Genomic DNA, 21,632 nt, shown 5'->3' on the forward strand with positions numbered 1-21,632 from the left:
TACTACTCTTCTGTTTTATGGGTGATTTCATCCCATTTATACTGATAGTTATTACTATTAATTGTGAAATTTCTTCTATCATATCTTTTTTTCCCTCTCTTTTCATCTTACTCCAATTATGTCTCACTTTTATTTGTCAGACAGATTTACTAGTTGTATCTTTCAGGTAATTCAATCCTTAAAAAATAGCCGACTGAAGCTCACATAATTTGACCATGCCAGATTGCCCTACTCCATGTCCCTTCCTGTAGTAACTTCCTCCTCCAGTTCTGAAATGCATCTTCCATAAGGGCCCACTCAGAACTATCGCTATTGACCAGGCTAGGCTGACAGACTCATTCAAAGCAGTAAGAGAATGTTCTCAGCTTAGGTTCTAATATCTTTTCCATTTCATGGTCACAAGTCCTTGATTCTGCTTGGATACGCTGATCCTATTGTCTATATGTTATTATTACCACAATTATAAATACAAATTCATTGTATTATCTCCTTGTTCTTATTCCACCCTGCCTTCATAATTAGGCAGCATATTTATAAAGATAATAAAAGGATTAATGAACCACTATTTGACAGTAAACCTCATGGATATAAGGATGTTGTCTTATCTAAACATTTTACCTTTCCCATGCTGAGCCCAGTATAAATAGTACACAGTGTCTGTTGAATGAGCAAATGAAATAACTGGATAAGGCATCAAACAGAGGGACCGTAGAACTATGAGAAGCCAAGTTTTGGTTCCTTTTTCTAGTCCTAAAAGGACTGGCTTCATTGCTAGCCATTCATTTTGTTGCTTAAGCTTCTAAGAAATGAAGGCACATTAAGATTATTAATACAGCAGTATACACTTTTGCCATCTACCTAACAGCTTCTATTCAGTATCTGGGAGACTCAGTATATTTTGTTTTTTGCTTAAACTTTTTTTATATGTAAAAATACTTTGAGCTCTTCCCTAGAGATGCTTCTAGAATACTTAGCAACATTAATGCTATTTTTATGTCTTTTATGAGACCACAATAATCATCAATATCATTATTATAGCCTAGAAATTAGTCCTCTAACATTTAAATAATATTTAAAAAAAAATATTTTCCCAACATTAGATTCTCATGCCATGCTTCTGGACCCTAACCTAATCAATTAACTTAACCAATATCTCAAGAGAATCCAGCCTCCTTAGTGAATGAAGACTAGCTAGGCTGTGAAATCACTGCATCACCCTGTTTGGGGGCTAATCAGATATTCTTCATCAATTACATCAGAGATGAAAGAGCTTTTTCTAAAGCTTTCCTTCTCCACTTAATGAACATAGAAGCTTTTCCTTAGGTGAAAATCATGAAGCACTAACAAAGCTTCACAAAAGCAGCTCGTTACAACAGGTAAGCTTTGAGACACCTTGGCCATAATGTGATCCAAACATCCCAAAATCACAATTTCCTGATGTAACTATATCATAATTGTGTCACCATGTAATGAAGTCAAATATATCCTGTAACCTAGTATTTGGGTTTGTTTTTAAAATGTGAGTGTGTGTGTAGATGTGTGGGAGAAAGTCTAAATCACTGTACTTAATAAAATTACTATATTTTCATTTCATATAAACAAACAAGGACCAATAATGCAATAAGTATGTTTCAAGTAAATTTTTCTTTTTCAAAAAATACCAATATATTAATGCAACAAGGCATAATGAGCATCTAGATTATGAATCAATCAACAAACATTTAGTAAGTGCCTACTATGTTCCAGGCACTGTGCCAAGTGCTGGGGAGACAAAAAGAAGCAAAAGACAGTCCCTGTTCTCAAGGAGCTTACAGGGACAGAGAATTTTACAGGTGGAATAGATCTTAAAGATCATCAGCTCTAATGATCTCAATTTACAGAGAGCTAACTGAGGCAAGAGTAGGTTTACTTGTCTTGCCCAAGGTCATGTGACTAATTAGAGAGAGTATATATTAAAAAATTTTTAAATAACATCTCTGAAAATTTCCCTTTGTGGTCTTATGACCAAATAGATTATAAAAAAAAAAGCAGATGTGGGAAAAGCATCTGGCTCACCTGACTTATGTCACTTGTCCAGGCAGCTTTTTCTTGGCGAGAAGGCGCTAACAAGACAACTGTGAAAGGAGCAGAATCCGGAGGTTCCACTACAATCTTAAAATCCAGGTGTCCAAACACTTGCCCAGAACCTTTTGCTTAATACAAAGAAGAAACATGTTATTAGGTACAGAAACCATAACACTCCCTTTGTCAGTATAGCACTCTTTAGCAATATGAATGTTTTTGCACCTGTGATTACTTTTACTTTCACACACTTCTCTGATAACAGTGTAACAATTACTGTTCCCATTAAGCAGATAAGGCACCTGCGGCCTGGGGAAGATGAATGAATTGCTCAAGATTACAGAACAGGTAAGGGTCATGACCAGTTTCCCTGGTTTCCTAGTCCAGTGTTTTCTGCTACCCGAAATGGTGCAATTATTGTATGCCAATTCAATTTCTTTTTCTTCTCTGCTGTCAAAAATAATGTCCAATTTGCCACAGAAAAAAAATATAATATCATGTGAACTCCAAAATAGTTCTAAAAGATACACAAATTATACAGTTAAATAATATTCCCATCTAATAGAGAAGGGAAAAAAACTAGTTTATCTCTTTCACTTTTTCAAACTGTTATCTTCAGAGAGGGAAAAAGGGATTATTATTTGTATACCACATTCTTAGAACTCATAAAATGGATATCATTTCAATGACGGAATATAAACAGGGATACTATTTTAAAAGTCTCCAGCCTGAGCTGAAATTCATTCTAGGCAGCAGACTGCGACTTACAATCATCTTCACTTGCATCTGGCTCCTCAATCAAGGTGCATTCTATGAGAGAGAGAACACCACCTGTCTGTGGAAACAAATCACTTCTTAGCAAGAGGGTTCCAGAAGGGTTAGAAAGCTACCTGTGATTTTAAAACTTCTATTATTTCAGAAGGTCTCAGGTGAGAGATGATACCATACTTCAAATCTATGCCATCATCAACATGACTTTTTTTTTTTTGCTTTTTTGGTGAGGTGATCAGGGTTAAGTGACTTGCCCAGGGTCATACAGCTAGTAAATGTTAAGTGTCTGAGGCTGGATTTGAACTCATGTCCTCCTGATTCCAAGGCCAGAGCTCTATTCACTGTGCCACCTAGCTGCCTCAGTATTTTTTTTTAAAGATACCAACCTGGAAGAAATATTTTCTCTTCTTTTCCCCCTTTCCCTTCCCCATCCACCCAACTCTTCCTCCCTCCCACAGTGTCCATATATATTTTAGGGAAAGGAAATGGAGTTATTTTTTCACTAGTATAGGAAACACTTCTTACCCCATGCCCCAGACAACCTCAACCTAGCCCACTCTGCAGTTCAGCCTTGGAGCTTGACCTTAGGCACTGAGAGGTGATATAATTTCTCCAGGGTCACAGAAACAGCATGTGTGAGAAGATAAACTTCACTCCAGGCCTTCCCGACTAAGAGGTGGCCCTTTATTAGCTAAGTCACTCTTCCCCTCACATACAAACTACTGGAAAAAATTTTTGTAAATTATGTTTCAGTGCATTCTGTAGTACCTTGATAGCAGCTTCTAAGAGGGTACAACTCACCAATGGAATACAACTTATCAGTGGTAGTCCAGGGAATGGAAAAATCATGTCTATTTTGCTTAGGATATTTCCCCCCTTTTTTGCAGATTAATGTGAGGTACACATTAATCAACCATTTAGCAAAATTTTGCCTCACTGAACTAGATGGCCCTCCAGGGACCTGGAAGGGTTTTCTTATAGTTCAATAACCATCAACTAATAATAATTTTTGGTGTCTAGTCCACAAATTTAATCCTACTTCTTTCTAATAAAAACACTTTAAAATGGGTTTCCATCATTTTGGATCCAAGTAACAAAAAAGGCAAAATGTATTATTGCTGGTAATCATTATCTCACTACTTCTACTGTAGTGAGGATTCTTGCTGAAATAATACCAATTGCTGGAAAGCCATTTTATCACTTTTTTAAAAAACCCTGAATTCTTGTAGGAGTGCAGACTGTTTATAAGGTAGTTATATAAAAGTGGTACCTTCAGCAGGTGCAGTTTTCCTCCTGAACTTCTTGTACAAATTAAAAAGTGTTTTGTAAATAAGAAGCATTGTCTTTCTCCTTCTTTTTTCAAAGACAATGAGCCCAGACGAACTTTACTGAGCTTCCCCCTCTCAACTGAAGGGACTTGAATGAGAGAACCTGGTGATTACAAAAGTGAAAAATACACAGCAATTAGGATTCTGTTTAGTAAGTGAGCTTCTTTCAGTGACCAGATACACCAGGGTCTAGCTCACTTTAAAGACACAAAGGATTTATAATTTTAACTCACTAATGCCAGGGAAATCTGAACAAGTAAATTTCTTGAAATTATAACAGATGAAAAATAAGTCCCATTAATTGTGAATACCACTAGGTCACTTTTTTTAAAAGTCTAAATCATTTTTAAAAATACAATTCATTTGCGTTAACCCAAAGAAACTCTGAACTTAAGATTTTGGATGAGAGTCAAATGGCAGCAGGTGTCCAAACACTTCTGTCTCTTAATTTGGGGGATCTGATGTTGAATATGTTTAGATTTATAGGTCTAATAACAAAGTGAAAGTGGAGAAGAGTTTACTTTCACTAAAGTCATTAACATAATGAGGGTACATCACCAAAAATATTAATGAGATTTACTTTTCATTTTAAAAGACAACTTGTGCATCTCTTGCATATTAAAAATACAAGTATTACATTTAGCATATATAGATATAGATATATATCTATGTGTAATCCAATGAAGGCATTCTTGTTAAGAATTTTAAAAGCCTGCATTATCTTGATTATATTTAAAATAGAGATAAAGAGGTGTGATAAAAATCCTTCCCTATCACCTAAACTGAAAATGTCATTTTTGTACCACTTCTTAAAACCTAGAATTTATCAGCTTCACCCAGAGCTTCACTAGGAAAGTTTCTCCCAGACAAAACTATCTTTGTGCCAAAGTGAGAGACTAGGCAGAAAGTTGATGCAACACTTGCAATACTTTTCACTATTTCCAAACTCCTTTGCCCTTACAGAAATAATGAAAAGTCTACTTTTTAATTCAAAGCTAAACAGAAAGATAATTCTGAAGTATCTATGTACCTCCTGTGGCTTTGATTTCTGAACTCTGCTAGGTGACCTGGTAATTTTTTTTCAACGATTGTTTAATTCATGACCTACCCTGAATGAAGTCTTCATCAAGGGAGCTCTTGCGATAACTTCCTTATTTATTGATTGTTTTTATCATTAAAAATGCCTACATTTATGAAACATTGAAACCACATTCTCTGTTCCCAGAAAGCTTTTGTGTTAATAGCAAGATACACAATTTCTTTTTTTTTTCTTAAAGCAATATATGGATTATGGAAAATAATAGGGACCCCCCCCCCCGGCAAATTCCTATCTCTAAATCTCATCCCTTCTCCTACTCCACCCCCGATTCATTTAGGATGGTTAGGGGGTGGGTGTCCTAGAAAAATACACGAGTCTGTGGGTGGGTTTGAAAGAAGGAAAGGAGGCTGCTTGACAGATAAAGTGGGAGGATATTCTAGGCATAAGTAACAGCAGGGAAAGGGCTCTGGAGGTGGATGTGGGAGTGGGAGAACAGAACAAAAGGGCCCAGGAGGTTTGACGGAAGTGAAGGGAGTGGGCAGTGAGTAGAGTGAAGTGAGAGGGGCAATGTGGGTAGAAGCAGACTGGTGGAAGGCCTTGAAAGTTAGAATGACTAATTTGAAGTTGAAGAGAAAAATAAAAGGGATTGGAGGTTTCCAGAGGTGGGGATAAGATAAAGAGAAAAGGGATGGTCAAAGCTGTGGATAAAAAGATTAAAGAAGGAAAAGGCATAGTTTAACTGAAGAGGAGAAAAGCTGGGAGTCAACATGGCCAATGAGGAGGCTACACTAATTCAGATAAGATGATCCCTGGATTTTATTGTTGGGACAGAAAAGAATTAAAAGCAGGATTAGGTAACATTCTAGCTAAAGGGAGAAAGTCACCAAAGGAAAGACCCAAGAAAACATTCATGGGAATCATAGGAAACAGCAGAATATTCAAAAGAGACCCTGAAACTGGACCAAAGAAAGGGAATAGAATGGGAGAAGGCATCTCATACTAAATTTAAGCTGATGACAGAAAAGTGAATGGCACAGCAAGGCACATGGGACCATAGAAAAAATTTCTGTGGTCTTCCAGTCCAACTAAACCTGAAGAATATACTATTTTATATATGTGTGTAGATATACACACATACATATATATGTATATATGTGTGTATATATGCATATGCACAAATATGTGTATAATATATGCATATGGATGTATGTCACACACACACACACACACACACACACACACATAAAACAAGTGGTTATCCAGTTTCAATTTGAAGAAATACAGTGAGAGACAACTTACTTCTTCCCCCAAAGCAACTAACTGGTTCTAATCTAAATTTAGCCCTCTCTGCAACTTCTCCTTACTGCTAATAATTCTGCAAACACAGGGCCAAGACAAATTTAATTCATCCGTCTTCCACATAAGAGCCCTTCCAATATTTGGAAATAGCCATCAGGTCCCCCATAAGTCTTCTGTAGGCTAAATATACACATTTCCTATGGCCAGTCCTTCATAATAGTAACTTAACAAGGTCTTTCAACATTCTGGTTGCCCTCATCTGGATATTCTTCAGCTTATCAATTTTATTCCTAAGAAGGGGTGACCAGAACTAAAGCCAGTTCTGCAGATACAGAATGACTAGCACAGAAATTTGCAGTGGTGCATCACTTGGGAGCATCACTTTCCTCATGTGGATCCTTTGCCTCTCAGTGCAATCTAAGGTTGCATTAACTTTTCCAATGTACTTGAGAAATTGTTTTTTTGAACCCCTGTAAAGTTTTCATTTATCCCCACTAAACTGCATCTTATTAGATTCAACTCAACCATCCAATTCAATATTCATTTATTTAAGCTGTAATAGATACAAAGAAATAAAAGTTGTGATACAGATACATAGAAAAAAAAACCAGTTCCTACCATCAAAGACCTTAAATTCTATTGTGAGACACAGCAGAATAATTAGGGACAGCAATACAAGATAATTTGATGGGAGAAAGAGAGTCTTGTTATAGAACGTGCTAACTGAGCTGAGTCTGGAAGCTAAGGATACTAAGAGGCTGAGGTGAGGAGGGAGTGCATTCCTGGGCAGAGACAGGAAATAGAACAGTGGGTCTGAGGAACAGCAAGAAGACCTATATGGCTGGAACGCAGGGTGTGTTAATGGGGAACATATTAAGCTAGTCCATAAAAAATACGGTAGAGCCTAATCGGGAAGGGGCTTAGATGCCAAACTAAACTAATGAGCTTGCATTTTTCCTAGGAGCAATAGGAGACCACTGAAGATTTTCGCTCATATGAGAGACAGTCAAAGCTGTATTTTAAAAAGATTGTTTTGGTGACTATGTAGCAGACAGATCAGAGAGGGTGCAGACTGAAGGTAGGGAGACTTATTAGGATTCTATTTGGATCCTGACTTTGTTATCTAATATGTTTTTATTCCTCCAAGATCTCTGTGACCTATGGATTTTTATCATCTATGCCTTCCGGGGCAGCTAGGTGGCACAGTGGATAGATCATTGGTCCTAGAGTCAGGAAGACCTAGGTTCAAATCCAGCCTCAGATACAGGGTGAGTCACTTAAGTTCTATTTGCCTTAGTTTCCTTAACTGTAAAATGAGAGTAATACTAGCACCTACTTCCCCCTGAGTTATTGTGAGTATAAAATTCAATAACATGTGTAAGGCCAAGTACCTGACCATGAAAGATGCTTAATCAATGCTTGTTTCCTTCCTTCCTTCTTTTAAATTGTTGATAAAAAAAAAAAAAGTCATGGTACAGGATCCAACAAAGACACCCAGACCACTCCACCAAGGACAACCTTGCAAGTTGACATCAAACCATTAATTACTACTCATTGGATCCAGCCAGTCAACCATTACTATCACCTAACCTTTATTACTGCATCTTGTCCACAAGAAACTTTATCCAATGCTTTGCTAAAAATTTAGGCAAAATATATAAGCATGTAGCATTCCTCTGATCTACTAACCAAGTAAACTCTATCCAAAAGAAAAAATGGTGTTGGTCTGCCATAGCTTGCTTTTGATGAAATCATGCTGGCTCTCTGGCATCATGACTTACTTTTCTAGATTTTCACTAACCATGCCTTACATAAGGCATTCTAGAATTTTGCCAGGAATCACAATCAAGCTCACTGGCTTATAGTTTGCAGAATCCACTGGCATCTGCCTTAAAAAAATTATCATGATTACATCTGCCCTACTCCAACTCTGTGTTCTCCATGATCCTTCAAAGACCATGGGCAAAAATCAACTATTCCGTCTGCCACTTTTTTGTTACCCTAGAATGTAATTTATTTGAACTGGATGGCCTGAACTCACCTAGGTCAGCTAAGTAATCTCTTACTATCTCTACTTACTTGTCTTGGACCTTATTAGCTATTTTTTGTTCTTTTCAGACCAAAATGACTTTTTCCAGACCAAAGGTCATTTTCCCTGGCAGAGAAAAGGGAATAATATGAAGAGATGAGTAGATCTTGCCTTCTCTCTCATTCACTATCATTATCTATCCTATTTCAAAGTAGCAGTCCTGTTTCTACTTTGATTTTCTTCTTTTCCCCAAAATAGTTAAAATAGCCATTGTATTCCTCGTTATAACAAAAGCTAGCACTTACATATATATCTGTATATATATTATATATACATATATATGTGTATAATATATATATATATATATATATATATATATATATACATATCACTGTTAGGTTTGCAAAGCACTTTACAAATAATAATAATGATGATGATGATGACCAGCTAAAATGTATGTAGAGCTTCCTATGTGTCAGGCACTGTAAGCACTTTACAATTATTATCTCATTTGAGCCTCACAATAACCCTGGGAGGTAGGTGCTATTATTATCCCCATTCTACAGATGAGGAAACTGGGGGAAAAAAGAGTTTAATGATTTGCCCAGGGTCACAAAGCTAATAAGTGTCTTGAGGCTGGATTTGAACTCAATTCTTTCTGACTTCAGGTCTGACACTCTATTTACTGTGCCACTTAGCTGCCCAAACCTTATTAAAATAAAGACTAGCTATTCTCTAAAAGCTAAGACAAAAGGTATAAGTGTATTCACTCAGAGATTTTTCTGGTCACAGCAACTCAGGAAATGTGGAAAAGATCTAATCTCCTTTGGTACAGGGAGTGCCTACAAAGGTGAAATCACAAGTCTTTCAAAACAACATAGTAAGAGATTTTTTAAGGCAACTGCTGAGCGAATGGTTTATGTATCCATAATTGTATAGGCTTTGATTTTAATTTTAAAATAAATACTTCCCTAAAAAAAGAATTTTCTTGGTAAATGGTTATCTCTGAAAACTCAAATTGCATCTAACAAAGAAACTGTTCCAGTCATTGAGCATATTTTGGCTTTCGCTACAAAAAAAACAAATGTATGAATGAAAAGTGAAAAATTAAGTGATGACACTGGGCAATTTGTCAGCAAAACGCAAGTAAACCACATGTTTGGAAACACCATCTACTAAGTGAATTTCATTTTTCATCCAGATGTTTGATGTCATATTGGTTCCAGCTGCGTAGAACAGGCCCCTTTTGCCCATGGATGTAAGTACATGAAGAAAGAGTTCAAATGACTAACAAATATCTATTAGTACATTCTCTGATTCCAAAAGAACTTTAGCCATCTCTGTGTTTAGCCTTATCTCTTTAACCTAGATTGGTACTTTGTAAGTGGCACCAGCTCCCTTAGTTTATTTCAGTGTAAAAACAAAAAGTCCCTAAGATCTTCAGACCATTTTGTGGTTGGATCATTATTGTCAGGATAACACTGACTTTGAAAGCAGCTATATTTACAGCCTCATTTTCCCATTTCAGGCAAACGTAGGGACTCAGTCGGCAGCAATGAGGTGAACCAAGAGATTCATGTCTTCTGATATCCCTCATGACAAGATATGTCCAATTGGTTTCAATATTATTCAATGAACTCTACAGTTGGATAAATTTAGTGTGAGGATTTTTCTATGTTCCTTTAAGTGCTGAAACTATCACATAAGATTAGAAGGAGCTCCTAGGGCTAAAAGAGTGACTCCCTTCTAGTTAAGAGATTAATTAAATGCCTTATATTTAATCAGATGCCCTTCATTAAATCCAGATGCCACTGGAATGTCATGATCACATTGTCCTGGGAAGGTCAAAGCCATTGAACCATCTATTAGTAAGACCACCTTATAATATAATCTGAAATATCAGCAATGACTGGTCAAATAGTCAGCAAGGACTCAGCTTCTTAAAAGGGCAGCTAGGTGTGCAGTGGATAGAGTGCAGGGCCTGAAATTATATCTTTCTGAGTTAAAATCTGGCCTCAGACATTTACTAGCTGTGTGACCCTGGGCAAGTCACTTCACCCTATCTGCCTTAGAGTCCTCATCTGTAAAATGAACTGGAGAAGGAAATGGCAAACCACTCCAGTATCTTTACTAAGAAAACCCCATATCGGGTCACAAAATCAGACACAACTAAAAAAGGACTGAAATTAAATGCCTTATATTTAATCAGATGTTCTTCATTGAATCTGATGCCCAAGCCACTGGAATGTCACAATCACATTGTCCTAGGAAGGTCAAAACCACTGAACCATCTATTAGTGAGGCGGTCTTATAGTATAGTCTGAAATACCAAAGGTATTTCAGCAATGACTAAACTTCTTGAGATGAAGTCCACTATGGAGTTCAATTCAACAATTCAACACGAGTATGAATTAGGTGCCTAATATGTCTAAAGCACAGAGAACTAGACTTTGGGACTACAAAAAAAATTATGGTTTTTGCCATCAGGAAATATAACAATTTAAAGTGATTTTTCAGATAAATATTTGTACAACATACAAGTATGATACATAGCAGAATGTGATTAAATGCAAAGTAGAAGTACAAACTGCTATGAGAAACTAGAAGAGGAAGAGATCAGAATCAACAAAAGGTTAAGGAAAATGGCGCCTGAACCAAGTCTTGACTTCAATAGGCACTGGTATGGAGCAGGTCCTTTAGCCTAGTCAGATGGGTTATAAATGCAGGCAAAAACAGGGAGATTTTAGCAGGGAAAAGAGAGTACATGAAGAAGAGTGGCGTGAAATCACAATGAGAGGGAAGAATTAGTCAGGCTTTGGAGGGCACCAGATGCTAGACTAAGAAACTCTTAACTTGTAAGTAATATGAAACCACCAAAAAACTTTGATAGAGTCAAAATAACAAGGTCAAGAGAACATGAGAAGTGACCCTAGCACAATGGTTGGAGATCCTGGGGCAATTTTCGGTAAGGACATGATCAAGAGTCACATGAGATACATGGGTTGTGATCTGTCTTCATTGTATATTGTATTCAGGACCTTTGGTCAGTCTGAATCAGGACAATGGCAAATTGATTATACTGAAAACAATCTACAATGCAGAAGCTTATAATGATGTTCTAGTATATTCAATTTATCACTTGGGAAGAGTATTAACTTTTACTGAATGCCAAGGCACTATTAATAGTAGAAAAGGCAAACTAGATGATACTCTGGCATTCGGTTTTCTCTGCAATATATAAAGTGTCTCAAAAAACTTTTTGGTATGCCCTGTATTTATTTCAGGTACTTTTATTTTTTAATAAATATTTCATATATAACCATGAGGCTACACAATCTGGGTTTTATTTTTTAGGGATAATCCTATATACAACAGAAGATAAAGATATTTTCAAAGATCTACAGATTTATTTTTTAAAGATTCCATTATATATTTTTAGTAATAGGATATATGGGGGTTGGGTAAAGGAGGAAAGTTTTTTAAAAGAAAAAATATGTGTATACACACAAATATATATACATACATATGCATCTTACATATACATATTATTTATATATGTAATATATAACATGTATATGTAAGATATATATATATATATATATATATATATAACACACTATTTCTTTTTCCCTTCAAGGTGGCTCTATTTTAAAATTATTTTTCCAAATTTAAAAGAACAGATAAAATATTAATCAAATAAAAATAAATAACAAATAATTAAATTAAATTAATAGAGAAATGGAATTATATTTTAATTGGCATAAATAATTTTCAGAATTTAAACATACTTAATTGTCCTGTAACCTTTTAATCTACGTACATAAATAATCATCAAAGGATGACCACATCAGAAATGGACTAGCTAGTTCCTAAATCCCCCAAATAAACTTCATTTCAATTTAAAAAAAAAACAATAACTAGGCCTCTTATCCTGCCCCAAAGTGAGAACAACTCAAATTCCATCACACTCTTGAAGAAAAAAGATGTAGGGTCTTTCCTGGAGAATGTTATACTTTTTAACACTTCCGAGTTAGAACTCTGAGACAGTAGCAGGTATCTTTAAAGTCATGATGATTATTTAATGAAGTGGTCATCAAGAAGGTGACCAGATCAAAATGGTGTCACTAGTACCAATGTTTCTATATTGTCATTGACCAGGCTACTTTTCATTTTAATTTTTTTAAAATAACCTTTATTAAGCCATTCCTAAACATGCCATCAGAACCAAAACAAGAACACAGAAAAAATGCTGAAAGGCAAATCATTTTAAGAACACTTGTGAGCTATAAATACTGTAATAACAGAAGCAGAATTATTAAGAACTGACAAAGATGGGCCACATTTGCAGCTCACAGAATTGCATAAATATCATAAAGCTATTAATCAGAGAGGGGTGCCATTCATGAAAAGTTTTTCCCCCAGACAAAATTAAAGAAGGCAACCTGTGCAACATATTTACACTCCCAATATTTTCTATTACAGTAACTTTCTCAAATTGAGACAGAAAATTTGTGTGGCAAGAATGTGATAAATGTTCATAAAAAATTTTCAATAACAATACTTTTTCATGCAAGTCCTTCCATAACAGATTTAATTCTGAGAAAAATAAATTAATTCTAGAAGCTTCTCTGTCTTTTTCTCAGATTTTTTTGTACCTCAGGTCAATGTTCATCAATATTTCCAATGACTACAGAGACATTACAGCAATAGTACATGTATGACAAGGCCACATCAATTCATTATAAAGATAATAAGAGACCAAAAAAAGAGCTCATTATAAAGCCAAAGTAAATTAATTCTACTAAAATCACTTTATATTCCATTATTGTTCAAAGAATGTTAGAGAGCATGAAGTCAGTATAAGAAAGCTAATGTGTACACAAAGAATATTCCCAAGTTTTCTTAACATAATTTGAGTTTTCTATCTTTGTAAACAAGTCAGAGAAAACAGAATGGCATGCATTAAATTTTTCCAGTAATGTGCACAGTGTGATTGATGTGTCTCATTAGATAAGGTAAAAACACAGTGACAATAATTACTTTTGCTAAGTGTATTTTGGCATAACAGTTTTTACACCAATTTCCTCAAATAACATTAGCCACATCATTAGTATAAGCCCTTCCAATGAGTTAGTTCTTATCCACGGCTTATTTATGAATGCTGTATTTATGCCACCCAAAAATTGTGGTAGAGGATCCTACCGCTTCAAGACATTCCTAGCACAACACCTAAGCCCCCCAAAGCACCCTTTAAGGACAACTGAGGATGCCATCCATATTTATCTTCTACGAATTGAAGAATAGTTATGCATATGCACTAGCAATACACTGTTTCTTCTCCACTCCTTTGGCACAAAGGCTCTTCTGCGGTCCAAAGCTTCATTTACCAGGATGTGTCCCCCAAAACACATGGCATAAACAGGGAGGCATGTGTTAAATTGACCATTACCCAATAGCTGCCAACACTTGTTCCAGCTGATGTCAGCCATGACATGTCATTTCATCTGGCAGCCAAAGTTACCAAGTGTAATCAAATTATATTGTGTGGGGCCGTTCCTGAAGTGCTGATGAAAAATGGGAACAAGAGGCAGCTGTTTTCGCTCCGCACATTTTCTCCACTGCTTTGTGAGAGAGCTTTTAGCAGTTCAAGTTTCTCTTGTGCTTTTGCCTGGATGTCATCATCGCCTGACATGGCAACGTCAATTGGCCAGACAGACCTGTTTTCCACGGAGCTGTAGATAATATCCGGTCCATTGAGGATGATAGTCCAGTCAGAATGCAATTTACTGGCCCATTCATGCTTTACTATTATTGTGTTGCTGTTTTTCATGGCCCCTGAAAAGAAACAGCACAAGGGTGGGCCTCAGCCATAGCCCGAAACTCACCTGCTAAAGGGGGACAATTTGTTATATATTACTTGTCCTAGGTGAACAGCATCGGCTTTATAGCATCACGTGTTTCCCCAAATGCCCTGTTTCTAGAGCTGCCAAGTATAATGTTATAGTTGTGTCTACCATGACTATACAAAGGCTTACCTTGTCGAATAAAAGTCTGGCTGGTATCTAACAATATATCACAGCCTTCCACTATCATTCTTTCTATGGCAAGGTTTTTCCGTATGTTCTCAGTATCACTCACTTCATCATGCATTATCCTGTCAGACACAATGTAAACAGAGATGTTTCATATGTTGCATTTTCTACCATTAAGTCAAAGTAAGGAAAGAAAAAAAGATAACATAGCCAGATCCTCCCTGCTCTGAACCCCCCAAAAACTCAGGAGTGTGCTGGTACCAACTCAATCTTCAGGGATTCTTAATGCCGAAAGTCCCAAACAAAGCAAAGCTATGCTTAATTATTTCAAGTAATAAATGGGGATAATGAGTATATTGAAAATATTTGTACAAACACATCTTAAAAATAATATTATTTTTATAAAAATTCTCCTAGCAGCACTGAGGACACCATTACTCGGACTGCAGAAGAAACTAGTGAGCTTTATACCACAGACACTAAAACAGCATAAATGTCAATAAGTGCCCAAGGAATGAAAAGTAAGAATCTGTTTTCATGTTAATAGGGCTTTACAGCACAAATAATGTTGTATTTCAGCAGCACATCCCTGAATTCTTGTGAAATGAGGCATCATACATTATAACAGATGATGGGTTTGAAGAACACAATAAATGCTACTAAAACTATAATAGGAATATCTCCAAGTTCATCCCCAGAAATGCACCTAACCTCAATCACAAAAATTCATACATCAGAATTTTTTATTTCAATGAAGAATACCATCACTAATTTTTTTTCTTTGTTTAAAACCAATGTGAATGAGAAGGAACCATTTTTGGTAATATCTGTAGGTAATTAGATGAGGGAAGGAACCGTTAACTGAGAGAAAAAACACACAGAGGGGTACACATTATATCCCAAATCATCATCATCATATTACCAACTTTCTATTGGATAAGTCGCTATATTAGGCTTCCATATAGGAAGATACTACACAAATGCTCCCTGCTAGTCCCCAAGTCTATAACGTGGAAGATTTCAATGTAAACAACACTGTCTACCTCACTACTCTGGCAAGTCACATCATGGGAGAAAGGTTGCCAGCATACCTTGAGAGTTCTTCTAGTTTTGATTTTGCAAATTCCAGACTCTTCCTTTCCACGTGTTCGTGAGGGGTATGAGCAAGAAGTTCATGGAGTGTTATAATATACCGAGGTATCTTCAAACAAATAAAGATTAATGTTAGCACTAGTTAATGGGAACGAATGTCAGGGCATTTCATTTTCCATAGTTTTGAATTTAGTTCCTTGTCAGTTTTCTGTAGCTAACAGCAAAACATGTCTTTAAAAAAAATGCTTAAAAAATCACAGTACTTCAATCCGCACACTCTAAGCATTTCACAAAGAACATACAGGAAACCAATCATAAATGAAAAAAGGCAGTGTGGTAGATGGAATAATTGGTAGCTTCTTTTAAAGTATTTCTTTGAACAGGAAGAGAAGGGCTTCTGAAATTGTTTTTCCAGTGAAACTGATATGGCTATCATTAAATCATGGCAACACTGATAGGCTGTTAATCTGGGTGGATTTGTCTGCTTACAAAATAAATAGCAATGTCAACTCAGCTACAGCTGGTTCTCAAGAAAAGCCTCCAGCCTAACAGGTTCTGATACCCTGACATCTCCACACACCTTGCCCAGCTCTCGGCATAAAAGAGTACCCTCGAACTGAAGGATGTCCTTGGGTTATTGCTTTATAAGTAAATAAGCTTTCACAACTTAGTAATAACTGACATTAACCAAAGCATCCACTTTACCAATTTAACCAATTTAACACTCTGACCTCTATAGAACTTTTAAGGTTTATAGAAACTTCACACATACTATCTTATTTGATCCTCATAATAGCCCCACGAGGTAGATAATACAAATGTCATAATTCTCATTTTACAGATGAGGAAACTGAAGTTTATAAAGTTAAATGACTTGCCTATAAAGCTAATACATACTGAACGTAGTAGGGGCAGCTAAGTGGTGTAGTGGATAGAGCACTAGGCTTGGAATCGAAAAAACTCCTCTTCATGAGTTCAAATCCATCTTCAGACCCTGGACAAGTCACTTAACCCTCTTTGCCTCAGTTTCTTTATCTGCAAAATGAGCTGAAGAAGGAAATGGCAAACCACTGCAGCATCACTGCCAAGAAAACTAGGGTCATGAAGAGTCAGGCACTACTGAAATGACACAACAACAATGCTGAAGGTAGTACATGAACCTAGGTCTTGCTAGGACTTCTATACTACCCCTCTCAAAATTAAATTATCCAGAACAGTTGAGCTAATTCACAGGGGTTCCACACATTCATACTTATTCTGAATTAGAGCAATGTACATTTTATATTAAAAAAAAAAGGTTGTGGGTACAGTTTCCTTTCATGCTACACCTTTACAACCTTCTTTACAGATAATTAGGGAAAAGGCTAAGTACAAAGCGGCAAAAGAGCTATCTCCTCCTGTTTTGTGCCAGGAAGTAGGCATAAATGATAAGCACTAGTTTGGGAGTAACATCCTTAGGCAATAAGATGTAAAAATGAACAATTCACTGAGGGATAAAACATACGAAGAGAGGTTTACACTTTATCCCAAATCTTTTCATCTATGGCCCCACTTTACCTACTGTTGCCTCACATAGACAATAGATGCTTTACAATTTAAGAGGCCCTGTGCATCTCTGAGGGAAAGTGACACTACTATAAGACACATGGCAGAGCCTGTGGTTGGACACTTACTGATGTTAGGATAAGGAACAAAAAGCAAGGAATATGAAAGGATATGCTGTCCTCTTCTAGAGATGAGGTTGCTAGCCCATCAATGTTTTCTTTTTCCCAGGAGGAAATAACTTTATTTTGATTAATAGCCATAAATTAAGATGCTCTTTATGCTAAGAGTTTACATCACAATCATTCACTTTGATGAGAGACCATACAAGCATTTGCCTCATCCCAACATTTTATGTCTTCTCATGTTATTGCCACAGTGCAGTCCATCAGTGTTAAGACATGGTAATGGGCTTTCCCCCCAAAGCCACAGTGAAATATCTGTATTGACCAGCCATAGTCTCTCACCAATGGCACGTATTTGTGAGATGGCGGGACCACCTTAGTCTGGAACACAGCAAAACAAACCAAATATCACAAGGAAATGAATCCATGACCTTGTCCTCATTAGCAGGATGCTCTAGGCAGCAAGGTAGACTAACCACAGCACACTTGACTATTTTGAATGAGGGAGTGTTATCCACTTGGCAGCAGGGGATCTGCCCTTTGAATTGTGTAAGCCTGTAACCAAAATTTCCCTAGTAAGTTTGTAATGCCTCCATGAAAAACAAACATGCAGATAAATGCCAATTAGTCACGATGAAGGGGAATGGGGATAGGCTTCATAAACTCAAACATCCTATTAATCCACAAACCTAATTTTAGCCAATACATCCTAGTCCATTAATTATGCCTTTTAGGATACAGCTGCTTTCTAGGATCCTAACTGATGGACATTCCACCTTTTTCCCCCTTTCTAGCTCTCCAGTGGCAGTAATAACAAGCAATGAAAACTGCAAAAAGGCAGGTACAGAAGGATGGTGCTAGAGCAGAGGAGGTCCTGAACAAATGCCAAATTCCAGCCTAGATCATCCACCCCTGCAGAAAAAGTGGATTCCAAACAGATTCAGACCAGCTAAGGAACACATTGGAATCAATCACAGTTCAGCTTTTAATTACAGCTGACCAAAACAGCTGACACTTTACTGCCTTTACAAGGTTTGTTTTCTAGGCTGAGGATCTAAAAGGAGATCTGAGCATCCCTCAAAAATGCTCACTGAAGGAAGACCATACTTTGGGTAACTTTCAAAGTGTGAATATCCAAACCTCTACAACTCTGTGTGCAACTATCTGAAAAAGTATTAGTTAAGTTGCTATCGTTCATATTTTTTTAAATGATACTGCTGATTGCATTATGTTGTTTGCCAAATTCTTCCTGCCAAAATCATTGAATTCATGGGAATGAATTCATGACGGGAAGGTTTTCACGGCATTCTAAGGTCACAGAGATAGAGCTAGAAGGAACCTAGTTCAATGTCCCCATGTTGCAGATGAGGAAACTGAGGCCTAGAAAAGTCAAGTGACTTGCCCAAAAGTATATCAGCAAGAAGTAGCAGAGCTGGATTTTGAACCTGAGTCTCTGACTTTAAATCTAGAATCATTTTTTCCACCATGCAAAGAAGCTCAGCAACTGCATTTACTTTCATTCCTTCTTTTGTTGTTGTTGTTGTTCAGTCATTCAATCATGTCTGACTCCTCATGACCCTATCTGGGGTTTTCTTGAAAAGACAATGGAGTGGTTTGTCATTTCCTTCTCCAGTTCATTTTATAGATGAGGAAACTGAGGTAAGCAGGATTAAGTGACTTGCCTAGGGTCACACAGCTAGTAAGTGTCTGAGGCCACATTTGAATTCAGATCATCCTAATTCCATGTTCTATCCACTGCACAACCTAGCTGCCCCTTTGAATCCTTCACAGATCAATAAGCAGTAGGTAAAAGGACAGTGGTAGCCTTATTTCGTTTATGCCCCAAAGCAAGTGAGCTATAGAATGCTTCTCCATTGGTCACTGATTCTTCTGAGAAGAAAAAAGCTGATACATGTTAAGCTCATTCCTCCTCTCCCCCTCACCCCTTATTCCATCAGCAGTACTCAAGGAGGTAAGAAATGAATGTATGTGTGTGAAGAAAGGAGGGGGGAGGTGACAAAAGCACATCTTATATAACATGGAAAAAATTGATGAGAGGCTCAAGATGTTTTTCAAATGCAGAATATATGCCAGTACCAGATTCATTCCAGCATGGCTGTTCTTCCACAGTGAATGAGGAAGGACACAGAAAGTGTGAATGCTAATAGAAAGTACACAGAGTTCTCCCTAAAGAAGTGCTTTTCTCTTCTCTCTTCTACTCCCCCAAAGCAGTAAAAGGACAAAAAGAGAGACACAAAAGTAGTATGAGCTAAATAAGGGAAAATTCCAGTCATGCCAAATGGTATTTTTCAATATTTTAATCTTATCAGACTCCAAAAAGAAGAAGGGAGATGTATAGGCAAAATTTAAAAAAAACCATCAATCCATTTCTCTCCCAATTTTCCTTCCTCTCATACAACAAAATCATAAAATCCACATAATTTCAGAGTTGGAGGGGACTTCAGCAGCTGTTTAATCCAAATACTTAATGTGTGGCTCTCATCTACAAAATCCCTTTTAAGTGGTTATCCTGACTTTGCTTAAAGACCAGTAGAGAAAGGCTTCCATCCCCAAAACAACTCATTCCATCTCTGGACAATTCTATGAGAAAGGTAGTGTTACAGAGTAGACAAAATATTAGACTGAGAATCAGAAAGAACTGGGTTCAAATCTTGCCTTTGCCATTTACTTCATGTATGAGTATGGACACTGAGCCTTGGTCTCCTCAGGACAGGATAACATTTTGTTATTATCTATAGTAACAGGCAGTACTTACTTCCCAGGGTTTGAGTAAAAATCAAATGGGATAATACTATGCAAAGTGCTTTGCAAACTTTGATGTGCTATGTAATTTGAAGTATTATTTTAAAAATTTTCCTTATTGGAGGTCTTCAGAGATTCAATGACCACTTCTTGGTGATGGTGTAGAGGCTCTTTGGTCTAGGTTGACCTAAATGGCCTCTGAAATGAAGGGCCTCTAGGGTCTGTCACAACCCTTAGATTTCCCCCACAAATTCTACCTGTGGTTCCTAGCTCTGTTCTTTGGCACTAAAAAGGATAAGTCTGATCCTCCTTCACATGACAGACATCTAAATATTTGAAACCATGATCATTTCTCACCTAAGTCTTCTCTAGACTAAATATTCCCAGGTTCTTCAGCTATTCTACATATGACATAAGTTGGAGTTCTTTCAGCATTTGGTTCACATTTAGTCCCACGTATATGTAACATAAGATGCATCACATGAATTTACTATCTCGAAGATGAGTGCCAAGTCTGGACAGGAACAGCAGTCACTATTTCCTGGGAGTAACTAGGGGACAAAAGTTCCAAGCAGAGTTGGAGGGGACCCAAAAGGAAACCTGTGTGTGTGTGTGTGTGTGTGTGTGTGTGTGTGTGTGTGTGTGTGTGTGTACTGACATGTTAAGTGTTAAAACAGGTGCACTCAGATGATGGCATCTCTTCCAAGGCCACAAGCATCATGAACTTGCTGGTGAATGCTGTGTTCAAAAGTCTAGTGGGAAGGCAACCTGCAGGCTATGCCACCCTGACATCCTGGGAGGTTCAGATAGCTTTACATTTGCTGCTATTTGGGTAACTGGACAAACATGTGGTGTCTGAGGACACCAAAGCTGTCACCAAATATACCAGCTCCAAGTGAACTTGGAAAAGAGACTGTTTATGGTAAATCAAAAGAAAAAAGTTTTGAGATTACTGCTCTAGAATTCTAGGCTAATTCTGGCCTTGGCCAATCAAATGTTGACTTAACCTCTCAGAACCATCCTGGTCACCAAAATGCCATATAATTATGGCATTTTAGAGTTTGGAGGGATTTTACAGGCCATCTCATCATACCTCTGCATGTTACACATAAGATGCTTTAACTGAGGCTCAGATTGGTTAAATGACTCATGAAAAGTCACATCACCACAGTGGCTAGAAAGTAGAAAAACTGGGAACAGACCACAGATCTGAGGCTTGCTATCTGGGGATTACTTTGGGACAGTCAAAATGCCTAGGTTTACTGCTAATAGGAGGAAACTCCTGGGCAAGAGCAAGGTCCAAGCTATTCCATTTAACTCCCTGAATTCAACACATTGAATTAATTCATTCTTTCTTTCTTTTTTTGGCAGGAGATGGGGAAATAAGGAGGGGGAGGTGAGGCAATTGGGGTTAAGTGACTTACTCAGGGTCATATAGCTAGTAAGTGTCAAGTTTCTGAGGCTGGATTTGAACTCAGGTCCTTCTGACTCCAGGGCCAGTGCTACAACTGTGTAACCTAGCTACCCCAAATTCATTCAATCTTACTAATT

General features: G+C 37.1%; 1 protein-coding gene across 3 annotated transcripts in view; it reads right to left on the reverse strand.

Annotated features, from left to right (window-relative positions):
- RASGRF2 (Ras protein specific guanine nucleotide releasing factor 2) overlaps positions 1 to 21,632 on the reverse strand; it is a 324,254-nt gene that overhangs the window by 164,961 nt on the left and 137,661 nt on the right. For all 3 annotated transcript variants that reach the window (XM_021007670.2, XM_021007654.2, XM_078153147.1), the window contains 5 exons: positions 15,651 to 15,760; positions 14,563 to 14,681; positions 4,103 to 4,263; positions 2,830 to 2,896; positions 2,056 to 2,192 (listed from right to left, as the gene is read on the reverse strand). In XM_021007670.2, coding sequence (XP_020863329.1) covers positions 2,056 to 2,192; positions 2,830 to 2,896; positions 4,103 to 4,263; positions 14,563 to 14,681; positions 15,651 to 15,760 — 594 coding nt within the window. The remainder of the gene's footprint in view (positions 1 to 2,055; positions 2,193 to 2,829; positions 2,897 to 4,102; positions 4,264 to 14,562; positions 14,682 to 15,650; positions 15,761 to 21,632) is intronic.

Source organism: Phascolarctos cinereus, unplaced genomic scaffold (assembly GCF_003287225.1).
Source record: "Phascolarctos cinereus isolate Bilbo 61053 unplaced genomic scaffold, phaCin_HiC Scaffold_4;HRSCAF=312, whole genome shotgun sequence".
NCBI lineage: Eukaryota > Metazoa > Chordata > Mammalia > Diprotodontia > Phascolarctidae > Phascolarctos > Phascolarctos cinereus.